The sequence below is a fragment of the Balaenoptera physalus genome (genome assembly GCF_965194825.1).
Source record: "Balaenoptera physalus genome assembly, chromosome: 12".
NCBI lineage: Eukaryota > Metazoa > Chordata > Mammalia > Artiodactyla > Balaenopteridae > Balaenoptera > Balaenoptera physalus.
In genome coordinates this window covers 77,975,088-77,999,435 of record NC_138897.1, presented here as the reverse complement: position 1 = coordinate 77,999,435, position 24,348 = coordinate 77,975,088, and the positions used below count along the sequence as shown (strand labels likewise).

Here is a 24,348-nt window from a genome sequence, read left to right as displayed (position 1 = left end):
TTTCACTAATTCTCACGAGGCCGTGAGGGGGAAGGGTGAGGCGAAGTCACTGTGGTTTCCAGGCAACACCAGAGCGCTGGAAAGGGTCATTTGGTGCAAGTGGCGGAGGCGGAGTTGAGAAGGGAGGCCCTTGGAGGCCCTGCTCCTGACCGTGTGGCCAAAGGTTTGCCCAGGACGTGGGCTCGTAGCTTCCGGGAAGTTCGACTCAGTGTCTCTAACTCATCCCTAACCTGCATTAGTCACGGTCATATGGCTTCTGAGAGGGCTCTGTCCCAGCCCCAGCTGAAGTGAGAGCACTGCCAGCCCAGTGCCTGCCCCAGCCCCTCCTCCTGCCCTCCTTGTATTTTTCGGGCTTCGGCTTGTGTCGCGCCCTCACGATGTTCTTGTCCCTTTCAGCATGATGCGATCTTTGGGATCCTTAACAAAGTGAAGCCTTCCTACAAATCCTGCGCCGACTGCATGTACCCTGCAGCCAGCGGGATTCCCGAGGCCTTCGGGGAGCGATGCAAGAACCCCAGTGCTCCCGCCATCTGCACCCAGCCCACCTTTCTGCCCCACCTCACGTCTTCCCCCATGGCCCATGTGGCCAGCAGGTCCCGAGCTTCGGAGAAACTGTCCTCTGGCTCAACCGAAACTCCCCCATTCCTACCACCAGCAGGCTCAAGGAGGCCAGACATCAGTGGCCCTGGGGCCGGGGCTGCCCCAGAGCTACCAGCCAGCCTTCTGGAACCTTCCAGAGAGACTCACAAAGTCCTACCAAAGTCCCTCCTTTTGAAGAACTCTCACTGTGATAAGAACTCTCCCAACATGGAAGTAGCGAAGGACGACTCGCCACCCAAGAAAGATCCGAAGCCAGCCAAGGACCTGCGGCTCCTGTTCAGTAAAGAAGCCGAGAAACCGACAGCCAACAGCTACTTGATGCAGCACCAGGAATCCATCATCCAGCTGCAGAAGGCGGGCTTGGTCCGCAAGCACACCAAAGAACTAGAAAGGCTGAAGGGCGCTCCGGCCGACCCGGCGGCCCCCTGCAAGGACGGCCCCGCCAGCAGGCTGGAGGCCAGCATCCCCGAGGAGAACCAGGACCCAGCTCTGCCTGGCCAAGCCCAGGGCGACGAGAAGCCCGAGGGTGGCCCCCCTCCGTCAGAAGGAGCCCCACTGAAGAGCCCCCCGCTCTTCCTCTGCCGCCCAGACCACACCAGTCACTTCTCAAAAGACTTCCTGAAGACCATCTGCTACACCCCGACCTCATCCTCCATGAGCTCCAACCTGACCCGGAGCTCGAGCAGCGACAGCATCCACAGCGTCCGCGGGAAGCCCGGGCTGGTGAAACAGCGCACGCAGGAGATCGAGACCCGGCTCCGGCTGGCGGGCCTCACGGTCTCGTCCCCGCTCAAGCGCTCTCACTCCCTCGCCAAGCTCGGGAGCCTCAACCTCTCGACGGAGGACCTGTCCAGTGAGGCCGACGTGTCCACCGTGGCTGACTCCCAGGATGCCAGGTTGAGCGAGTCTTCCTTCTTGCATGAGCCCCCAGTGGCCCCCAGGAACCCAGCTGCAACCTCTAAACCATCAGGGAAATCCACCCCGGAAAACTTGAAAAGCCCTTCGTGGATGAGCAAAAGCTGACCCGCCTTTGGCTGCGTTTGGACTTCTGTGATCCCTCCTTTAGTTTCACTGTGGATTTTGGTCCACCCCTTCTGTCTTGATTTCCTTTAAACAGTTGGCGTTATCCTTACTTTTCCTCCCCTCTTGCGGCAAAGGGGAGAAGAAGAAACAACAATACCTAACATACAGCACAAGAAGAAAGGGGAGCATTGGTTTTGTGACCTGGGAGAACCAGCAGCTGTTGACCAGTAGACTCTGACCCCAAATCAGGTGTTTCAGGTGCTGCTCGTGTGTTAAGAAGAGCATTTATACAGCGATGCACACGCATCAAAAATCCTCTGGCACAGGGCTTCCCTGGTGGCGCAGTGGTTAAGAATCCACCTGCCAATGCAGGGGACACGGGTTCGAGCCCTGGCCCGGGAAGATCCCACATGCCGCGGAGCAACTAAGCCCGTGCACCACAACTACTGAGCCTGCGCTCTAGAGCTCACGCTCTGCAACAAGAGAAGCCACGACAATGAGAAGCCTGCGCACCGCAGTGAAGAGCAGGCCCTGCTCACCACAACTAGAGAAAGCCCGTGCGCAGCAATGAAGACCCAACACAGCCAAAAAACAAAAAATCCTCCGGCACAACCTGCAAAAGAATAGCTGTGGCATTGGCATCGCCACCACGGCACGTGTCCTAGCTCATTCAGGCCCTTCTGGGAAAACTCGTGGATGACAGTAGAATTCCTACCTCTGATCCTGCTCTGCTTTTTATTTTTAAACTCCAGTAATGACCAAGGCTCATTCCAGGGAAAAATGCTGTGTCAGAAAAGATTTTTCCGAAAGAGAACTTTTTGTTGTGTGGTTGTCAGGACCCCAAAAAGTATTAAGACTTTTAAGGTGCCTGCACCAAACACTGCTAGTTAAAGTGACACGAAGGCACGAATGCTGTTGTCAGACCAACTCCAGGGTGAGTGGAGGTCCTCTGAGCAGTTGACTTGCCTGTCCTGGCGTGTTGTCACAGCTGAGTGACGTGTGTCTGGCCGGCCCTGGGGTGAGGTGGGGGGAGATGTATGTGGAGTCCTCAGTTGTTGCTAAAGGTCAGTCTTCAGTTGTCCCCCATCTGGGGAGAAGGACCCACAGAGTATCATTGAGTCTTATCTGCTGCGGAACCCAATGCGGTCGTGTTGTGGTTCGAAGGCACTCAAGTGTCTGGCGGGGCCAGGGATTCTGAGATGTGGGTCGCCCCGTCAGGAGCCCCAGCACTCAGGTTCATTGGGTCACATGTACTCATGTTTGGGGAGGAAAAGGAGATTTCAGCAGTGAGGAATGCTCAGTCACTCTCAAGGAACAGCTTAGCAGCAGCTTCTCTGAGAAGTGGGACTGGTGGACGCCTTCGCAGATGTTTACAGCCGCCCCTTCCTGCGGTGAGAACGCTGCTTCCTGTTTCTCTGCGGCTCTTCCCGGTGGGCAGGACAGCACGTGGTCCTGAGTGGCTCTGGGAGTAGTCCCTCTAAGGATCTTGAGTGGAGGGACTCCTCTGATGTTGGCCAGCAAGACAGGATGTTAAAATATTCTGGAGAGAGAGAAGAGGTTGGTTAAGTTTAATTCAGGGGTCAGCAAACCATGGTGTACGGCCCCAGGAGCTAAGATTGTTTTTTACAGTTTTAAGGGATTATCAAAAAATTAACAAATAGGCGACAGAGACCATGTAGCCTGCAAAGCCTAAGTTAGCTACCTTGCGATCAGGCTCTTTATAGAAAACCTTTGCCGAGCCTTGGCCAGTGAAACTAGAAATCCTTCAAGGGCCAGCCAAATTCCAAACGTGGGTAAATGAGTCGCCATCTTACGTTGGTCAGACCTGGGCCCCCAAGAGTAGCCCAGGCAGGGTCTTCAGGAAGAAGGCTGGTCCGTATTTCAACCAGTGGGTAGAGTTTTTGCAAAAACCCTCTCTCCGGAAACTTTTTCTCCCTGGCCTTATTTTTTTTAATTAAAGTATACGTTATTTTACCTTATCGGAATTTGTTTTCCCACCACTGTCAATTGAAATCAGCTTAAAAGGTGATTATCCACTTATTCCGGAAAACCCAGTTGGGCTTCCTCCTCTCTCTCAGCCAACAAGAGCACAGTCTCAAAAAAATATATCAGGTTCAGTGTTTTGCCAAATTAAATTTCATGTGGTGGATCAACTTTTGTGTCAAAATAATCCTTTAGATTTGATGATGCCAGGCTTATGTTGGTTTTTTAACCATGGCTGGGTATGATATATTTTTGAAGACCTTAATTTTGAAAGCCATAATTTTTCTTATCCAGTTAAAGGGTGGGAGGAGGATTATGAATACTAGTGGGTCTTTGGCTTTTGGCAAAGTTCTCCATTCGTTGTCAGGAGCTAGTCTATCAGTAGCTAAACAGACCAGGGCCCAGGTGCCCATCATCAGAGCAAAATGAAGCATTCTTGATAGATGACACTGTAGCCTGGAGAAGAGGGTGAAGGTTTTTCTCTGAGACCCAGATCAGTGGCACATAAACATATGGCAGATTGCTATTTTAAATGTTATACTAACAAGACAAGAGCATTCTACCAAGCTTAGAGACACCTTGGCAAAGACAGATTCATACTGGTCTCTGAAAAGAAAGCTTACACCATAAGCTGTGCCACATCTTGACCAATGCTTCATCTGTCAGCTTAGCAGATGGGGGAAATTCCGAATGTGGGCGGCAGTGGTTTATGCTGTGAAAGTCATTGATTTTGGTGACCGCCATCTTCGTGGAATGCCTTTGTCGAACTAGGCGAGAACAAAAACTTTCTAAATCAGCTCAGTACCCTGTGAATTCAGCTGCATTTCCTCTTCCACCTCACCTTTCCCTCACTTGCGCTCTCATTCACATGGCATGCCAAAATTAGGGTGAACTCCTCTAGGTCTTCCTCTTTCATTGATACAGGGAGGTCTTCTCATCAAGTTTTGTTGAGTCGAAGAGAAGTGGTCACAGAGAGAGGGCAAACCATGCTGCCCTCTGATCAGGACTTGACCTTGCCGATTTCCATGTCTTTGTCTTGTAGCTACTTCAGGGCCTTGGAGCAATGTGCATCATTCCATGAACTTCTTGAGAACAAGCTTCTTGCCCCTGGTCTCCCCTGCCTCCTTGGTCTCAGTGCAGGCACCAGTGCCAACCTCTCGGCTGCCAGACAGCTCTCTGCTGGGTGGAGGCACCCGGTCCATCAGGCGAGCAGGTTACTCCGTCCAGCTCCCTTCCGCTCCATCCCATCCTCTCCAGCTAAAAAGCATTCCAGCCCTTTCTAAAGCCTTTTCCCTCCTGGATAAGCCCAGAGGATGCCTGGGATGGAGCCAAAGAGGCCATAGAATTAACATCGTCAGGACAACCCTGCACGTCGGCACTGTGTGCACAGGTGCCATCCCAGGAGGCTGATGGATCCCCTGCTCCCTAGTGAGAGGAAATGCTGTCATTTAGTCGAGAGCATGTGAGTAACCTCAGCCAAGGTGTCCGAAGAGCGACTTGCTGTCTGTTGGCTGGAAACGCTTGGTGCCAGAACACATTTCCCACAGCCCTGCTGTGGCTCGCCACCCGGCAGGGCTTCCCCGCACCCACGCGGCCGGCAGAGTGACGGCCGCCCCTTCACCTCCGGCAGGGGAGCCAGGCGGGCAGGAGACTTGTGACATCGGGACAGCGTGGTGCAGGGTCATCGGCTACTGTCCCACCCCCAGCGTCTCCCCGACGCGGCATGCCAAATGAAGGTACTTATGGACCCCCGTGCTCAGCTACTTGGTCTTTTTATTGTCTGCTCTGCAGTTGAATACGTATGAGAGTGTATGAGTTCACTCTGCACAAATATATATATTTGAATCTATCTATCTATCTATCACTTGAATCAGAGCATCACGTGCATCCCTCCTCCCTCACGTACACGCACACTGTGTCACCCGAGCTAGAAGCGGGTCACCTTGAACGGTCTGGAGCGACGCCGTGCGGTGCTGCCCTTGGTGGGTGTGGACGTGACCACCTCGTTTTTGTCTTGCAGTGGGTGCTGCAGCCCCGGCCTGTGTCGGTCTCTTAGCAGGAGTCTTAGAACCGGACCCCCGGTCCTCTGCTGTCCATTCTGTCGGCCGCGCTGCTCAAGGAGATGGCCGCTCCCTCCCTCCCTCCTTCCTGACACTGTAATTATTGTTTTACAATCGAGTGCCTTAATAATAGTTTACAAATACTGTGTATTTATGGGCAACCGTTAAGCTCTCGCCTTCTGTGATTGGATACTTTGCCTCGTCAGTGGTGGTTGGCATTTTAGGGCTGGAGCTTGCCTGCCCCGTACTTGTGCTGGTCTGTTGTGCAGCTTCTCGCACCTGCCCGCAGCCAGGCCAGGAGCGTTGCTAGAAACGGCGCTGGCGGTTTCTGCTGGCAAGGCAGGCACGGTTTCAGCCACAGCCCGGTCCGTAGTAAGCGAGGAAAGGACGGGATTGGTTTGCTGGCCAGCCAGGGTGTGGCGCAGTCCAGGGTCCCCCTGGACCGCAGCCCAGCCCCTCCCCTGTTCCCCCCATCACGCAACTGTACTCCTGTTCAGTAGAGATTTTATTACCACCTAGGCCCCCCTGTTTTCCTCTCTGCTGGTGTCCTGAGCTCTTTGCAGCAAAATGCAGGTACAGACCGCCATCAGGAGCTCCACAAGATGGGCTGCCCTTTGGTTTTCAGAAGCCGCCAGTGGGTTCCAGTGTGTTGCGTTATGATATCAATGATTTTTTTTATTATATTGTTTTTCTTCTTGGTTTTTTTTATATTATATATTTAAAAGGCAGTATCTTTTGTACTGTGAATTTGCAGTAGAAGATGCATAATGCACTTTTTTTTTTTTTTTTACTTCTGTTGGTGTGTACTGTATATAGTCTGTGTGCTTCTTGTGATGAAAATAAACTTTTTCTTTATAAATGCCTGATGAGCTCCAAACTTGTGCCAAAAAGCAACAGCCTCTTCAGCCCTTGCCAGGAGACCTGGTGGCAGCTTCGTCATCATGATGGCTGGTCTTGACTGAGCACCTGCCATATGCTGGGCCCCATGCTAAACACCTGGACAGGTGAGAACAAAGAAAGAACCAGGGGAAGAAGGTCAGCTCCTGCAAGAATCATCCTTTTTCCTCCTGATCTTGCCAGTAAGGAAGAGCAGGCCCAGTTGTGGGTGGTCACTCGTATACCAAAAAAAACCTGTCCCGTCCCTCCACCCCACCACCCAGGGTGGGACTTGGACTTCGGGTGGCATCTCTCCCTGCACAAGCTCTAAAGCTAGAGGTGTGCTCAACAGAACCACCTTAGCTGCTCACACGGGAGAGGGGACAGTGGGAGCTCACTGTGGCTAACGGCCAAGGCAGGAACCCCAGGGAATCCCAGCCGCTGGACACAGCAAAGGCTCGTCCCGTGCTCAGGTGACAGTCCACTGCAGGTCAGAGCTTTTGGTGTCTCTCCTCCCTTGGTGTCTGAGCCAAGTCAGGCTGCTTCCAACAGAAAACCCTGCCTTCTTGGAGTTCTGTGCATCTAGCCGTGCAGCAGGGCAAACAGCATGGGACTCACACTCCCTCTTCACCGCCTTCGGGTGCCACACATGACATTCCAACGAGCAAGTCACATGGGTGAGCACTGACCATCTGCCACTAGTGCCTTGATGTGACCGTGAAATTTCAGCGCCTGTGGATCCAGAAAAGACTTTGTTTAGTTCACCTAGACTTACTCTGCCCCTCACCCGGACTCACAGGAGACTAGTAGATAAACCAGAATGCAAGTTTTTCACTTTACAAAAAGAATTAAAACCATCAGGCAGACCAGATTACTCTCATCTGCCGATTACCACATTGAGCCCTTCTAGGAAAATCTACACGTGAAGCCAAAGTATGGTTAGGAATTGCTTATTCAGTAGGAAATCAAAGCAAAAGGTGAGTGGCGTGACTGTACTCGGTGGTGCCACCAAGCTGTAATGCAGCCCTCTCTGTAGGAGGTTTTTGGAACTGAACCACTGAGGGTCATGGTTCCGGACGCTCATCCCAGGAAAGGCTGGAGACACCTAACAAATTCTCTTCGGGCTGCAAACGTGAAACAGAGGCTGAGGGTGGGGCCCAGCACTCTGTACCATTCCCATGGATTCCCTGGGAATTCTAATGCCAGGTTTAGAAACCATTGAAATAAGAACATGATGCAATTGAGTAGGCTTTCCCTTTGCTAGTTACAATCACATTCCACACATGCTTTCTGGAGACAACACCCACCCACATCGCCCTTGCAGAATGTGGGTGTTCCCAGATCATCAGATACTCTTTCACTCAAGTCCTCGGAGAACCTTCCTATAACTGACTGCTTTGATCCTGATTTCGTCCTCCTAGTAGCAATCCTGAGGTTGAATGTGATCCCAGGTCTCGCCAGCAGGGGGCGTGGTTGTGCAGGGAAGGAGCTGTATGCTTGCGGGGGCGGGTTGGGGGGGAGGCCCCTCTTGGCAAGATGCTTGGAAGAGGTTCCAGAAAGCAGACCATGGAGGACAACGTGGCATTTCAAAAGGATTCACTTCATGGTAGGAAAGCCCTTTCCAAAGATGTCCAGCTGCGGTGCACAAAGTGAGCTCTGCCCAGAAAACACCACCCACCCACCCCTGCGCCCTCAAGGAGGGAGCAGAACCACACTTCTGAGCCTTCCGCGTATCCAGCACTTTAAAGAATCCCGTTGAATCCTCCGAAGGCCCTGTTGACGTTACCCTCAGTTTACAGCTGAAGAATCAGGCCTGCAGAGCGTAAGTCATTTGTCCAAGGTTACATCTAAAAAGTGGTGAAGCCAGGAGGTACGGCTCCTTCCCCACCTGAAACCCTCTGGGAGCTGCCCCCCACCCCAGAAGTAGAAAGCAGCAAGCTGAAACTGCATCTGATCTCCCTGTAGGTACCAGCAAGAAAACATCCGAGTCAGAGATGAAGCGTCCAGCCCTTGGGAAATCTGACCCACTTCGTGCTCCGAAGGCTATCTGGGCGGCACAAGGTGTGTTTCCCTCCCCCAAATTGGATTCATCGTATTTTGCCTTTATAGAGAAGCTGCTCATGCACCCTGAAGTATACTTGCAAAGGGTCCCGTTTCAGCCCCAAATTCCTTTTTTTGTAAACTGTTTCAGCAAGTAAAATGTCAGCATTTGCGTGAGCAGAAACCCTAGCACAGAGAAGGATGCACGGGAATCTGACCCTAAGAGACAAATTCTCCCAGAAGCGGTTGGAGGTGCCGAGCTCCCTCTGGTTTTGAAATTGGATGTCACAACGGGTGAAGGACAGTGCTACCTACCTCAAGGGGGCAATAATTTGAGAATTAGCTGATAATGTATGCAAACCTCTCCTGCCTGGCACACCACTTGCTAAGTCAGTGGCAGCTCTTACTGTTGGTACTGGCAGGAGGGATGGAGGGGAGGGAGGGGAAAAGGAAGTAAACTGCACTGAGCATCTACTACTCGCAGGTGTTTCATGTGTGTTGCTGAGTTGATCCTCACAGCAGATGTGACTGTTTTACAAACGAAGAGGTGGAAGCTCAGAGAGGTTAGGTCACCTGGATAAGGGCCACACAGCGAGGAAGGGACAGAAGCTTGGGGTGCCTGACTCCAAACTCATACACTTTCTACCCCACCGTCTTCTCTCCAAAGAAGACAGCCCTTAATGTACTTAGTGCGTAGTAAGCACTCAGTAAATATCGGATGAGAGTAAATGAACGAAATATGCTGTGAAAATGGGTCCCAAGTTTCATTCACCAAGGCTGGGAAAGCTTGGGGACACCCATGACCGCCTAAGCCACGTTCTCCCAGGACAGGGACATGAATCAGACACCTCTGGGGCCCCAGCACACTGGGCTTGGCACACTGGACTGAGCCCTAGGTCAACACCAGGCATTTACTATGCAGGAATCAAAGAATCCTGAGTTTTTAGAGACCAGAAGAATCTGAAAGTTCATCCAGACCAGGTCCCTTTGTAACATCCATCCATTCCGTCATCCTCTCCCATTCATGTGCTCCTGCCATGTGCCAGATGCCCGAGACAAAGAGGAGCCCATCTCTTTCACCCCTGGCAGTCCTGATGGAAAGCCCATCTGTAAAAGCTAGGAAGGAAATACACCACCTGCCAACAGCAATGGGGTTAGATGGGGAAGATTCGAGGTTGAGGTTTTTCGCTTTTATCTATTCCGAAATCTCTGCAACGGGATTACGTTACTTTCATACTTAAAAAGGAAAATGTAAAGATTTAATAAAAGGATGCTTTGGCATCGAGCTAAAATTTGCCCTCCAAGCTCCCAGGCTCGTGGCTCTAGGGAATTCAGCACAGCATTTGCGGGGAGGGTCTCTTCTCCACTCTGATGGGGTAACGTGGGCCCCCCTGGAACAGAAATTGCACTCAGATCACTGATGCTCAGGGGTGCCAGGCAGGGGCTCACTGTCCTGGTGTGTGAGCTTCTCCAGGCCACTGTGCCCACCCCCTGAGCACTTGGGGCCTGGCTTCCTGGGCAGCTGCACAGGACTCTGAACTTACAGGGGCCCTGTGATTGGTCGATGCTCTGCTGTCACTGTCTTTAATTCTTTAATGAGGGCCAGGCCTTCTCATTTCCCACTGGGCCCTGCAAATTATGTCGCCGGTCCTGGCAGCGTCACCACGCTGATCAAGGGCTTTGGAGAAAGACAGCCCAGGGTCTTGCTCCCTAGCTCACCCACTCTGTGACCCAGAGCACTGGCTTAACCTCTCTGTGCCCCCTTTTCCTCATTTGAAAAACAGGAATGACCTCATAGTGCTGCTATAAAGATGAGCGCTGTGTCATCCGCACACAGTGAAGACCCGGGAATGTAGGTATTATTTGCTAGATGGAGTACTGAGCACAGGTCCCGGCACAAAGCACTCCCTCCGTGAGTAGTTGCTATAATCGTGGGAAAGACAGTGATCCGTTGCCCACAGACCAGCCCTGTTGACGGCAGCTCCTCTTCCCACGCTGCTTCCTTAGCTTCCTCTGAAGGGCAGAGGGAAACCGACACGAGCTCACTGGAGGAGGGACTCAGCTGGGCTGTGCACATGCGTCCTCCTCCTCCTCCCCTGCCACTGACCCCTCGGAGGATGCCAGCTCTGCCTGTCTCCTGATACAAACACCATTTGTCCCCGACCTGGACCCAAATGGTTCTCTGCAACAGGCCTTTGGGGAGGGGAACGGTGTGGGCGGCCTGTGAGTGTGGGCTTGTCCCTGTTGCAATCCAGAGGTACATCCTGTTCTGGCGTTGCCATGGCACAGCCAAACATCTGCCACAACAGACGGCTGAGGCTGGCGGCTGGCAGCGGGGCTGCGGACGGGTGAGGGCCCAGACATCGCCCCACCCCCCCCGCCACTCACACGTATGCACAGACTCGCATCCACACGCAGGCACACACACTCGCACACACGCAAGTTGGCCTTCCAGGACAGACAGATTTCCCATAGAGAAGAGTTCCCAATTCTTGGTTTTCTTCCTGGAGGTCCTGGAGAACAGCCCTGGCAGGACCGGGCCGTCCTGAATTCTTATCCTGGTCCAGCCCACAGCCAGGCTCCCAGAGCTGCCCCAGGCCCTGGCCTGCTCCCCAGATGGAATTTGCTTTCCTGGTTGTTATTGTCATTTTTCCTGATTCGGAAGTCAAACGCAGTCATTGTAACACAGTCACATGATGTGGAGGAGTGACAATAGCTGCCCTCGTAGTGGTAGGAGCGCGTACCTCTCACTAAAGACACACAGGCAGAAAGTGCGGGGAGCAGCATCTGACTCACAGTACGCGCTGTACACACGTCTGTTAAATAAAACAATTGTTCACATGATCTGATTCCATCTGGCCATGCAGGTATCAGAAACACATTTTCTAGAGGAGGAAGCTGAGGCTGAGAGGTGCCATCCCCTGCCTAAGGTCCCATAATGAGTGCCCAATGGGATCTGAGCCCAGGTTATACCAACACTAGAGCTCTAAGCCCAGAATCTTCCACCCTCCCAAACCCCTACCCTCTGCTGCTTCCTGAACATATTGGGGGGGTCCCTTCCTCCCATCTAATCACAGGGCCCCAGCCCTGACCTCATTCCTGCTGGAGGTCCCAGTGGTCCAGCCGAGGTCACAGACCTGGCCCTAGACTCCCTGCAGCCACTCCCTGTCTGAGGCCTTTGGGGTTTCTTTTCACTGGTTTGCCCTGTGTTCTTAGGCTCCCAGGGTCTCGGCGCTCTCTGCCTGTCCCCAACCAGGGCCTAGACCTCGACTGTGTCACACCCCTTCCCTCCCTGCCCACTTTCTCTGCCCTGCCATGAGCGCTCAGTTGGGACCATAATGTGAGTAATAACAGGTGACATTTCTTGAGCCACACTGGACAAGGTGGACTTTGTTATCACCATTTTTCAGATGAAGCCACTCAGAAGGTAAATGACTTTGGGGCTAGGTTGCCCAGCCAGAAGGCAGACAGAATTCCACAGCCAACTCCAGGAAGCCATCCCTGGCAGCACCTCCTCCCGCCCCAATTCTGGAAGAGGTGGCTCTTCTGTCCGAGTACCCCATGGGCATGCTCAAGACCATGAACCTCCTGAGGGCAGTGGCTGGGACAGGTTTATCGTCATCCACCCTGCGCCTGTACCTGACAGAGTAGATGCTCAACAAATATTTGTTGAATGAATAAACAAATGAATGAATGGTGGAGCTGATCTCTTTTCCCCCTCTCAGGCCAGGAGAAGTTTGGGAGGATCAAGCTTGAGTTTGAATCATTCCTCTGCCACTTCCTGGCTGTGTGATCTTGGACCGGTTACCTAACCACTCTGAGGTTTCCCACCGTGGGGAGGGCTGGAGATGACCTACGATGACTGCACATAGTAGATGCTCAGTAAACAGCACTGTAGAGAAACAATTGAGGCCCGAAGTCAGGCTGCAAGGATTCAACTCTCAGCTTCGAAATGGACTATCTATGTGACCTCAAACAAATCACTTTCCTTCTCTGGGCTTCACTTTCCAGATACAACCCTTGGGGATGATAACAGCACCCATTGCTCAGTGGTGGTGAATGAAGGGACATGGTGAGTCCCCTATAGTAAGTGAAGTAGCGGGCAGCTTGTGTGATGGAGAATGAGCTCTTTGAGAGCAGGGGTGGCTCCTACTTTCCCACCTGCCCCTCGGGCTCCGCTCGGTGCCAGGCACACAGTAGGTGCTCAGATGCCTGAAGGAACTGAATCTTGTTTCAGTTCTTTGTGCTGCAGCCCCAGAGAGCCAGCGCCAGCTCCTGAGCGCCCTCCCCTCCCAGGCCGACTCTCCTGTGTTTTTCCATCCCGTTTCCGATGAGGTGGAGACAGAGCACCAGCCCCGCCCCTGCCTCTGGGCTGAGCCTGGTGGAGGTGGGGTGGCAGCTGCTCCTCCAGGGCACACCTCCCAGTGGAGGCTGGCAAGGAGGGAGGAGGGAGGGGGAGAGGAAGTCCCTCCAGAGTTAGCCCTGCTTTCCCAGGGGCCCAAGGTCCTCAGACAGGAGAGTGAGGCTTCAAGCCCAGCACCCCTACTCCTAGCTGTGTGACTGTGGGCATGTCACCTCACCTCTCTGAGCCTCCTTTCCTGTACGATGGGGCTGTTGCTGACACTGGCGGCCCCCTAGGGTTGTTGGGAAGCAGGTGAAGTGTGGAGCATACCATCGGCACTCCATAAATGCACCAGGCACTGCTGTCTCTCAGTTTTTACAGCTCCTGTCTTGCACAGATGGGGAAACTGAGGCCCACAGAGGGCCAGTGTCTTGTCCAACGTCGCAGAGCCTATATCTTGCTGATTCCAACTTTGGCCTTAGCCATTCTCCCTGCGCAAACCCAAATAACCAGCAGGGCTGGGCCTCTGGGTAGACCAGGCAGGGGTCTCTTGGGTTGAGGGGGTGGGGGGAGTGGAGGAGAGCACAACAGTAACAGACCCCCTTGCTGAGGGCCTTACTTGTTTTCTCATCAAACCCTGAAAAAAAGATGAAAGCGGTATTACTGTCATCCCCATTTTACAGATGAGTAAACTGAGGCTCAGAGAGGGGAAGTCACTTGCTCAAAGCACACAGTGGTGGGAAGAAGGGTCTTGACTTCAGCCTCAGATCTGTTTGTGGAATGCAGGAAGAGACAGTGGACAATCGAGGGACACTGAGTTACGTGGTTTGGGGAGTTCAGTCGCCTCCCCCACCCTGGGAGGAGCGGTGGGGGAAAGACACAATGTCAGTAGCATCTAGGGTTGGGCTGTTATTAGAAGCTCACAAAGTATGGGGAGGAGGAGCCCTGTCACCCTTACCCACCTACCCCCGGGTCCAGAAGCCTCCCAGTGGTGGCGAATGACCATCAAGGAGCCTTCTGCAGCTCCCGGGGGCGGGGCGGGGCGGGGCGAGGCGGTGCTGGGGGAGGTGGAGGCGGGGCGTTGCCTCCCGCGGCCCTGCCCACAGGGTGTGGCTGGAGCCTCGCCGTCCGACCCCACGCAGACGCCCACCGGGACCCGCACCGGCTGGGCTGTGGGGTAAGGTCTTCAGGAGAGTGCGCGCTGCGTGGGCCTCCCGGAGCCCCCGGCCTCCAGCGTGCCTGCCGGCCTCCAGGTGCACCATCTCCAGTGCGCCCCGCAGGGGACCTCGTGAGCCCTCTCAGCCTCCGATTCCCCACGGAAGGACCCGCTAGTTCCAAGGTCCGAAAGGAAGAAGGCAGACGCCCCCCCAACTCGAAAAGGTGAGCACCTTTGGGGGTGTCCCTCCGCTCCATCGGACCTGCAGACTGGACAGTTATCCCTCGGTGGGCGTCCTCACATCTGCATTCTGACTACTGCTGCCCATTTGCTAGCGACTTAGGCAAACTCCTGGCCCTCTCTGACCCTCGGTTTCCTTATCTCTGCCACCATGGCTTGGACTTTGACCTTCCACCCATAAAACTCAAAGACAAGACTTCATTTTGTGAAAGGTTCTATCTGTGGGATTATAATAACATTGTCTGGTCCATACAAACCTCCTTTCCCTTATTGAATTCTCACAGTAACCCTCCCGGGGAGGTGCTGTTACCCCATTTTATTGATGTGAAAATGAGGGTCCTGGGACTTCCCTGGCGGTCCAGTGGTTAAGACTCCGTGCTTCCAGTGCCGGGGGCGTGGGTTCGATCCCTGGTCGGGGAACTAAAATCCCGCTTGCCACACGCGCCCCCCCCCCTCCGCCCAAAGAAAAGAGGGTAGTGAGTGGGTGGATGAGAGTTGCAGAAATAGGGCCCAGCCCCCCTCTCCCCCCAACCGCCGCAGGCCTGAGTTCAAAGCCCCTTGCTCTTTCCACTGAAACACTGCCTCCTCGGATCATCTCCTTGAACCCTGCAAGGGCTGGATTCTCAGAGGAATGGCCAGGGGGTCCTTGCTCCTGTTTCTGGTCACCACCTTCAGGTTGCTGAGACCACCTTTCAGCATTATCCCCGGGGAACATCCTGGGGAGGAGGGACAACTGATGTGGACATTGCATCACTGGCCCAGCCTGTCTGTGACCCAAATGTTCCACGCACGATGGAGGAGGGACCCTCACACAAGTCTAAATGGGGACCCCCGATTTGGGAATCAGAGTGAGGTGAAGAAGTGGGGGTTGTGTGGGCAGCTGGAGGTGACAAGTGTTCTGGGCAGAGGGAGGTGCTGGTACAGAGGCCCAGAGGTGGAGGCCAGCGCTCTGGCTTCTACAGACTCTAAGCAGTCAGTATAACAGGTAGAGCCTACAGCGATGGGCCAGGTGCAGACCCTGCAGGGCCTTGTGGGCCATTGTCAGGGGTCTGGACTCCATCCCGAGGGAGCTGGGGAGCCAAGGAGGTTGCAAACTGTGGAAGGACATGGTTGGTTTTCCCTACTGAGCCACACTGTCTACTATGGTAGCCACTAGCCACATTGTTATAGGCTGAATATTTGTGCCGCCCTCCCCCAAAGTCACGTTGAAGCTCTAAGTCACTATGTGACTGTATTTGGAGATGGGGCCTGTGAGGGGAGATAAAGGTTAAATGAGGTCGTAAGGGTGGGGCCCTAAGTCTATAGGGCTGGTGCCCTTATAAGAACAGGAAGAGACACAGATCGATCTCTCTCTCTCTCTCTCTCTGTCTCTCTCTCTCTCTCTCTGTGTCATGTGAGGACACTGTTTACAGGCCAGGAAGAGAGGTCTCACCAGGAACTGAATTGGCTGGCGCCTTAAATTTGGGCTCCCCAGCTTTTGGAACCGTGAGACAATAAATTTCTTTTGTTTAAGCCACCTAGTATGATTTTTTTAATGGCAGCCCAAGCTAACTAATACACACATGGCTCATTAAATTAAAAATTCAGTTCCTCAGTTGCACTAGCCACATTTCAAGTGTTCAGTGCCTACATGTGGCTACCATATTGGACAGTACAGATATAGAACATTTTCACCATCACCAGAAAGTTCTATGGACAGCACTGTGCTGGAGAGATCACTCGGGGTTCTGGGTAGAAAATGTTTTCGGAGGAGGAGACCAGTGAAGACGGGGTGCTGGGAATCCAGTGAGAGATGCCAGCGGCCAGCGCCTGACATGGTGTCAGAAACACAGCAGGTGCTCAATAAAAGCCCATTGAATGGATGAATGGGCTGGATGAGAGTGAGGTGATGGGGATGGAGATGAGAGGATGATCTCAGGAGCCCGGCAGGAGGCTGAATTGATAGATTGTGGTGAGTGGTTCAAGAGCCAAGGATGGCATCTCGGTTCTGGCTTGGGCAGCTGAGTGGATGGCGGGGCTGTTGCCTAAGATGGGAACCTGGGAGGGAGGCAGGTGGGTGTGGGGGACGAGGACGAGCTCGTGTCCGGGAGGCCATTGGATATTTGGACCCGGAGGCTGGCAGTGAGGTGTGGGCTAGGCGGAGGTTTGGGAATAGATGGGCACACCTGAGAGGGGATGCAGATACAAGAAGAAGGGGCCAGAGGAGGGCCCTGGAGATGCTGACATCAGAGAGGCAGCCAGAGGAGCAGCAGCGAAGCCAGGGGTGAGCACTGCCGAAAGGGCCGGGATCACTGGGCACCTGTCGACCAGGACCAGCAGCCCCTGGATGCAGCCAGGTTGCTGGTGACCTTGGAAAGAGAAGATTCGGGAGAATGGGAGGGAGAGAGAGAAGAGGACAGCGACAGCTGGCCTGGCTGACCAGAAGTAAAGAAGTTGCTACAATTCTTGAGAATCTTGTTGGTGAAAGGGTTAAGGTTGTTACTGAAGGCGATGCTGGGTAGAGGAAGGGAATGTTTTCCTCGAGATGGGAAAAGCCCTAGCCTGGTCACAGGTTAAGGGGAAATGGGGGGTGGGGTGCTAAAGACTGGGGGAAAGAGCAGGTGCAGTTAATTCAGTGAGGTCCAATAATTGGGGTTTGAAACCTGCTTAACCGTCTACACCAGATCCAACAGTTGATCTGAACGTCCCAGCAAGGTGGCTGTGTCTTATTTATCCCCATTTCAGAGGTGAAGAAACTGAGGTCAGGGGTTTCAGCAATCTGCCCCCGTCACTTTGGGTACCTTCTCCTAATTCCACAGCGGGTCCGTCTAGGCCGGCAGGGCCTGGTCTTGAGTCCAGCCCCTCTGGCTCTGACTCCGGGGTGCGTCCCCCACTCTTCCTCCTTTGGGGCTAAACAAACCACAAAGTGATAAACAAGCACCACGATTCCCAAGTGGGAATAGTTTAGCCAGAGAGAGGGAACAAGGGATGCCACTCATTTAGTGCTGGTATTTTCAAACTTACAACACATATATCCTGTCGTCACCGCATTCCTGAATATGGTGTCCTGTGGCTCTATAATCCCACAGTATAATCCTGACGACCATTCACTGTGCTCTCATCTTGTGCCATACACCTTGCAAGGCGTATAAATGTGATCTCGTTGCACCTTACAGCAACCATGAGAGGTAGGCCTTATTACTCTACCCTTTTTAAAGTGCTGCAAGGGAGGCACAGAGGGACAAAGTGACCTGCCCGAGGCCACACAGCGCGTCTTTGGCAGAGACGGAGATCAAAACGGGGTCTGTCTGCTGCCAAAACCTGTGCTCATTTGCCAAACTGCTTCATCTGTGTCCAGATTATAGCAGGAAGGCCTCTTCGTTTTCTCTGTCACCTCTGGTTTGCTGACTGAGGCAGAGGAAGAGTTGGCATCCAATTCTCTCACCCTATCAGCCTCTTCTCCTTTAAGGATAAAATTGTCCCAGGCTCTGGGATAGGACTCAATTTGATCTGCAGGGAGACTGCAGCGATCTGGCTGGAAGAAACCTGTATTTGCATCCACTGAAAGCTTTTTGAGATCCAGGAGTGGTAGGGAAATAGGGACACATGGGGCCATAGATTTCTTCCAGAAATGGTCTCATTTTCTTTGCTATCCCTGGATAATTAATGTGTCGGGGGATCGAGAGAATGGCTGATCATTTTCCACGGAACTGGTGGAGGGGGAGGGAGCAGGGGATGAACGTCTGTTCGTAATTAACAGGAGAAGGAGTCTCCTATGGCCCTTCCTGCCCTGGATGCTGGAGAGGACCCTCAGTGTCTTAATTGGTGTAGGTGACAGAGAGGATTAGAGAAGTGAATGAGAGCTGACCCCTGACATCTAGCTGGGCAGTCTGCTACTTGGGATTAAACCCTATAGCTGGCTGCTAAACCTCTGTTTGGAATGATAGCCCGGTTAAGAGGGTGTTTCAGCTACACAGGTACTCGGAAACCAAGGTGCTCAGCTTCAATTTTCTGGGGGGATTGAGGAGAAAGAATCCAGCAGGATGGATTTATAAATGAAGAGCTAGCTTCCTTCCTACTTCACTCAATCCCACATTGGCACACCCTGAACCTCAGTTTTCTTCCCCTATGACTCAATCCCATGCCCGCCCACAGAAATAACCATTGCTTAAAGTGGGATGATGTCTTCCCAGTTTTCCTCTGGGCATCTGCACATATGTAATCATTATTCTGTTGTGTGGCTGTGCTGAAGTCGACTCAGCCAATCTCATGTAGAAGGACACATAGGTTGTTTACGATGTCTTACTATTGTAAACAATGCTGTGATGAACATCTTCGTGCCTAAAGCATTTGTAACACCTGCCATCTTTCCTTAGACATGGTTCTCAGAAATGGCAGCCTACCTCCAAGGGGGGGCCCCAGCGATTCACACTTCCTAATGTTCACACCCTTCATGTCGCCTTCTATACTGAATTTTGCTGGCCTGAGTGGACAGAAATAACAGTGTGTGACTTTCAAGGCTAAGTTAGAAAAGGCATTGCAGCTTCTGTCTTGGTCTCTTGAATCTCTCAATCTGGGGAAGCCAACCGCCATGTCTGAGGACACTCAATCAGACCTGAGAAGGAACTGAGGCCTCCCACCAACAGCCCCACCTGCTTGTCAACCATGCAGGTGGACCAACTTGGAAATGGGAGTGGGTCTCAGACAAGCCTTCTGCTGACTTCAGCCCCGGCTTTCATCTGACTGCAACCTCATGGGAAGCCCTGAGCCAGAGCCACGCAGCGAGGCTGCTTCCAAATCCCCAGCCCACAAGAGATGATAAATGATTTTGCTGTTTTAAGCCAATATGTTATGGTTGATTTGTTTCACAGCTGTAGATAACTAATATACTAAACCAAAGACTAGAGCATCCTTTAGACTCATGATGCAGAATGCCATTTTTTTCTTTCCTTTTTATTATTTTTTAAAATTTTTATTGGGGTATAGCTACCATATACATTATTTTTTTAAATTTAATGTATTTACTTAGGCTGTGCTGGGTCTTCATTGCAGTGCACGGGCTTCTCTAGTTGCTGCGTGTGGGCTGTAGAGTGCATGGGCTCAGTAGTTGTGGCGTGCGTGCTTAGTTGCAGTATGTAGGATCTTAGTTCCCCAACCAGGGATCGAACCTGGGTCCCCTGCATAGGGAGCGGGGAGTCTTAACCACTGGACCACCAGGGAAGTCCCCATCTTTCCTTTTTATGTTGCCAGATTGTCAGCACTTACTTTGACGTGTAATTGACCTGGTGGTCTAAAGTGACCTCTTGATAGGAGATCCTATCAGCTCTGGGCATGTGGAGTATATTTGGAAAGCCCCGTATGTGACCAACAGCCCTTTCCAAACTGTTCCCATGTGAAGATTGGTTTTTGATTTGTGGCCGTGAACCCTTCCAGGGAGAGATGTCCACAGCTTGCTTCTGTGGCCAGCTAAACCATCTAATAACCTGAGCCGGGCAGCAGAGAAAGCCCAGTCTGTTGTCAGTGAATTGCTCCTTGCTTTCTCTGGATTCTCAAAAGCTTTTTAAGGAGTGGAAGCAAAAACATCTGGCTCGCAAAGGAATATTTCATCAGAGGCCATGCAACCAGGATACGGGTTATCATGAGCAAGGCGGCTTCCATTTCTCTGGCACATGTGCTCAAAAGATTCCCCACGTGGTGCACAGACCTGAGGAACCTGCCTGAGCGCTTGGAGAAATACCAAGCGCTCCATTCATTCAGTCGTTGGTATGCTCAGTAAATATTTATTTAGCATTTCAGACACTGTTGAGACAATTCAAAGGAGTGTAAGTTATAGTTTTTGTGCTTGAAGTTATTCACAGAGGCAGCAAATGGAGTAAAAAGTCCACAGTTGTTATAGTTTGTACTGGGTTCAAATCCCAGCTAGCCTGTCTACAAGCTTTGTGACCCAGGACAGGTTTCTGCACCTTTCTGAGCCTCAGTTTCCTCTTCTAAAAGGAAAAGATAATAGTATTTATTTGCAATGGTTTGAGGATTAAATGAGATATGCCTATGAAACAGTACTGGACCTGGATCCTGGCATGAATTAACAAGTACTGAGTTTATTACTGTTGGTAGTAAAAGGTCCCACAATGCCTCGAATGAGCCCCCATCACAAAATACGACAGACTCATATACATATATATATATACATATATATGTATGTATATTTAATTTTATTGAAGTATAGTTGATTTACAATGTTGTGTTAATTTCTTCTGTACAGCAAAGTGATTCAGTTATGCATATATATACATTCTTTTTCATATTCTTTTCCATTATGGTTTATCACAGGGTATTTAATATAGTTCCCTGTGCTATACAGTAGGACCTTGTTGTTTATAATAGTTTGCATCTGCTAATCCCAAACTCCCAATCCATCCTTCCCCCACCCACCTCTTTGGCAACCACAAGTCTGTACTCTATGTCTGTGAGTCTGTTTCTAACAAGTACTGAGTTTATTACTGTTGGTAGTAAAAGGTCCTGCAGTGCCTCGAATGAGCCCACATCACAAAATAAGACAGACTCCTATTTGAATCCCAACTGTGTGCTGTGGATCAAATGCCTGTACCACTCAGAGCCTCAGTTCTTGACCTGTAGACTAGGCATAATCAATGTACCTTGCTGGGTGGTGGTGCAGATTAAATAAGGCAATGTCTGCATATGGACACTCAGCACACAGGAGACCCTAGTATATGGTACTATCTCTGTGAGGGAAGATGATCAGAAAAGCAAATTATTGCAACGCAGTGTAATAAATGTTGTAACACGGTCTTTCCCTTGGGTTTTGAAGGCTGGGTGTGGATTTCTGAGGAACCATCCTGAAATCCATTTGTGTAGCTAAGAACTTAAAAAGCGAGTCCTCATTTGACTTTGGGGCAGGAACTCTGGCTGCAGAGGCAAGACCCTGGGTGGTGGGCAGATGGTCCTGGAACTTCCAGGAATGATGGAGTTCTCATCAGAGTCCGTCAGGCTGCAGTCCATGATTCGGCTCACCATCAACTTAGCCAAGTGAAATTAATCAGTGCAGTCACCCCTTTGAGCCTCATCACTACTTCATCTGTAAAGTAGTGTTAATGACGACAGCTGGCATGCACTGAGTGCCAGCTACGTGCTGGACCTTGTTTTCAGTACTTTATATTCATTAATGCGCTTAGTCTTCATACCAGCCCCATGAAGCAGCTGCTATTATCACACCCCCATTTTACAGATGGGGAAGGTGTGGCACAGGGAAGTTAGATCTCTCGCTAGTAAAAGGCCCGGCCAGGATTTAAACCCAGGCAATCTGAGTCCTCAGCCAGTGCTCTTTTAACTCTGTAGCTTTAGATCCACATGATGGGGTTTAGGGAAGGATAAAATTAGGCAACGCATAAAGAGAGCTGTACCCAGGGTCTGTAACATAGGTTATGCCCTGTAAAGGGAGTTGCTGGGTACTTTTTTTGCTATTTTATTCCATCTTGTACAAGCAAAGTATTTTTTCATTCATACATATTTTAGAAAGGTCATACATCCCCCTAATGCTGCCATCAGATACACAGAAGAGGTGGCTAGGACACAGAGGGGACTGGTGAACATTTGAGGGTCCCCCGGTGAATGGTAGGGTCTCGAAGAGTTTACATCCTCTAGCTTGTTGTGTGGGTGTCCACCCCATGCACCAGGCTAGACATATCTCTCCAGAGCTTCTGAGCAGCTGATTACAGGTCTTCCACGCTAATGAGGCCAAGGGCATGGCCCAGCTCTCCCAGCAGACCACTGAGCTGACCCAGTGAACACAGCTGTCACCCTGCCAGCTGTCTTATCAATAATTGGCCCTATGGGAATTCCCTGGCAGTCCAGAGGTTAGGATTTCGAGCTTTCGCTGCTGAGGGCCTGGGTTCCATCCCTGGTCAGGGAACTAAAATCCCATAAGCCACACGGCGTGGCCAAAGAAAAAAAAAGTTGGCCCTGCATCAGGGGGCCAGGGATGTCAGAAGGTGCCTCACTGCATGGTGTAGGGGAAAGAGACTGTGTGTTGGCTGCATGACCTCAGGCAAGCCTCTCTGAGCCTCAATTTCTTTGTCTGGAAAGTGGGAGGATGAGGGCTATGTATCAGTTACCTACTGCTGTATAACAAACCACCCCAAAATGTTAGTGGCTTAAAACAATATATATTACTTAGGTGACCATTATGGGGGCTGGATGGCTGTAGGTTTGTGCTTGCATCTGTGGTCAGCTGGAAGGTTGGCTCATGGCTAGATGGTCTAGGATGTCCTCACTTATATGTCTGGTGGTTGGCAGCTTCTGGCTGGGATGTCTGGGCCTTGGGACTCTCACCATCAAGCAGGCTAGCTGCTTCTTCCTGGGTGGCTGGGATCCAAGGACAACAAGACAAGGCAAGCTCCACACAGTTTTCAAGCATTTCCATGTGTTGTGTTTGCTCATGTCCCATTGGCCAAGGCCACTCACATGGTCAAGGCCAGAGCCAGAGTGGAGAGCAGCTAGCTCCACAGGGCATGGCTAGATGGAGGAGAATAATTTGCATTTTTACAATCTACCACAGTGGCCCTGGCAGAGATATTGGGAAGAACAAATGAAAAATGATGGGATTTTGAACAGTAATTAAGATCATAGAAATCATTTATTGGCACATCTGGGCTCAAAGCATGTTGAATGAACAATTCTCACTTTCCAGATGAGGGAGAGGTTGATAACTTACCTAGAGCCACACAGCTAATTAGAGTGAAAGAGCTGGACTCTGAGCCCAGGGCTGATTACAAAGCTCACGTTCATAGCTTTCCCTTCTGCTGCTTTTCGCAATGCAGAAGAAAATGTAGTTCAGTACAGACATGAATAGGGACTCACAGAAGCCTCTATGTGGGTTACAAACCCCATTTCTCCTGTCCCACCTTGAGGGTCTGGCCTCCTTTCAAAGAAGCGCTTGTCATCTGAAGTCCTAGACTGAACACAGTGGAGCCTGGCACAAAGTAGAAACCAGAAAGCATTTGCTTGAATAAAAGCTATTGCCACCCATTCCCTTAAGAATTTCAGCATCATGCAGATGCGGAGGGAGAGCTGCCTAGACTCCCACGTCACACCGTTCCTTCCTGCTATTCGCAATTTTGGTGGCAAGAGTGTCTGTGTTTCAGAGCGTTAGTTCTCCCATCTCAGCCTCCCTTTGGGAAAAGCCATTTATTCTCGCCTCTCAGAAAAGGAGGTGCATTTCCTTGGGGAGAGAGATGATGTTACACCCAACTCTTCTGCTGGGAAAGGCAGCAGCTGATGGGGGCTACGATCAAAACCTGTAAATGGAAAGGGAACAAAATCCAAACCACTTGACAGAGGGGGTCCCATGGCCCTGAGGACCCCAGTCTGGTGTGATTTCTCTCTGCATGTTCAGGGAGTCCTGATTCCGTAGGAGAGCACGGTGTCCTTGAAATTCCAAGTGCAGCCCTGATGCTGGAGAGTGGGAGCATGGGGCCTCCTGCGATTGGTTTCTTTTGTTTCCATCAAGTCAGAAGCTCAACTTGATTCTTTTTTTTATTTTTTATTTTTGACTACGCTGTGCAGCTTGCGGGATCTTAGGATCTCGATTCTGCAAGATAGAGTCATAATCTCAAGTTCCCTCCTTTCCTGGAGCCTCAGTTTCCTCTTCTGTAAGATTGGCATGTAATAGGCCCAATCTCCTAGGATTGCTGTGAGGATTACACGAGATCTTTCCTATAAAGCCCCTAACCCAGCTAGACTTAATAAGGCTCCATATATCTGAGCCCTGGGTTTCCCAGTCTCACCACTACCAACTCCTGGGACCTAAGATTTCTTTGTTGTGGGCTGGGATAGAGGCTGTGCTGTGCATTGCAGGATATCAAGCACTCTCCCTGGCCTATACACACTAGACGCCAGTAGCACCCTCCTAGTTGTGACAACCAAAAATGTCTCCAGACGTTGCCAAATGTCCCTGTGGAGGGACATTTGGAGGGGGAGATAGGGAGCAAAACTACCCCCGGTTGAGAACCTCTGGTCCAAGCCTTTATTGT

At 51.5% G+C, this 24,348-nt stretch overlaps 1 protein-coding gene across 6 annotated transcripts in view; it reads left to right on the top strand.

Annotated features, from left to right (window-relative positions):
* The window catches only part of SSH1 (slingshot protein phosphatase 1), a 60,058-nt gene extending 53,529 nt beyond the window's left edge, over positions 1 to 6,529 (top strand). For 5 of the 6 annotated variants that reach the window (XM_082417418.1, XM_082417419.1, XM_082417420.1 and 2 more), the window contains one exon: positions 397 to 6,529. In XM_082417418.1, coding sequence (XP_082273544.1) covers positions 397 to 1,623 — 1,227 coding nt within the window. In that variant the 3' untranslated portion in view covers positions 1,624 to 6,529. The remainder of the gene's footprint in view (positions 1 to 396) is intronic. The other variant, XR_014251848.1, reaches the window with a different exon arrangement.
* The last annotated feature ends 17,819 nt before the right edge of the window (positions 6,530 to 24,348 follow it).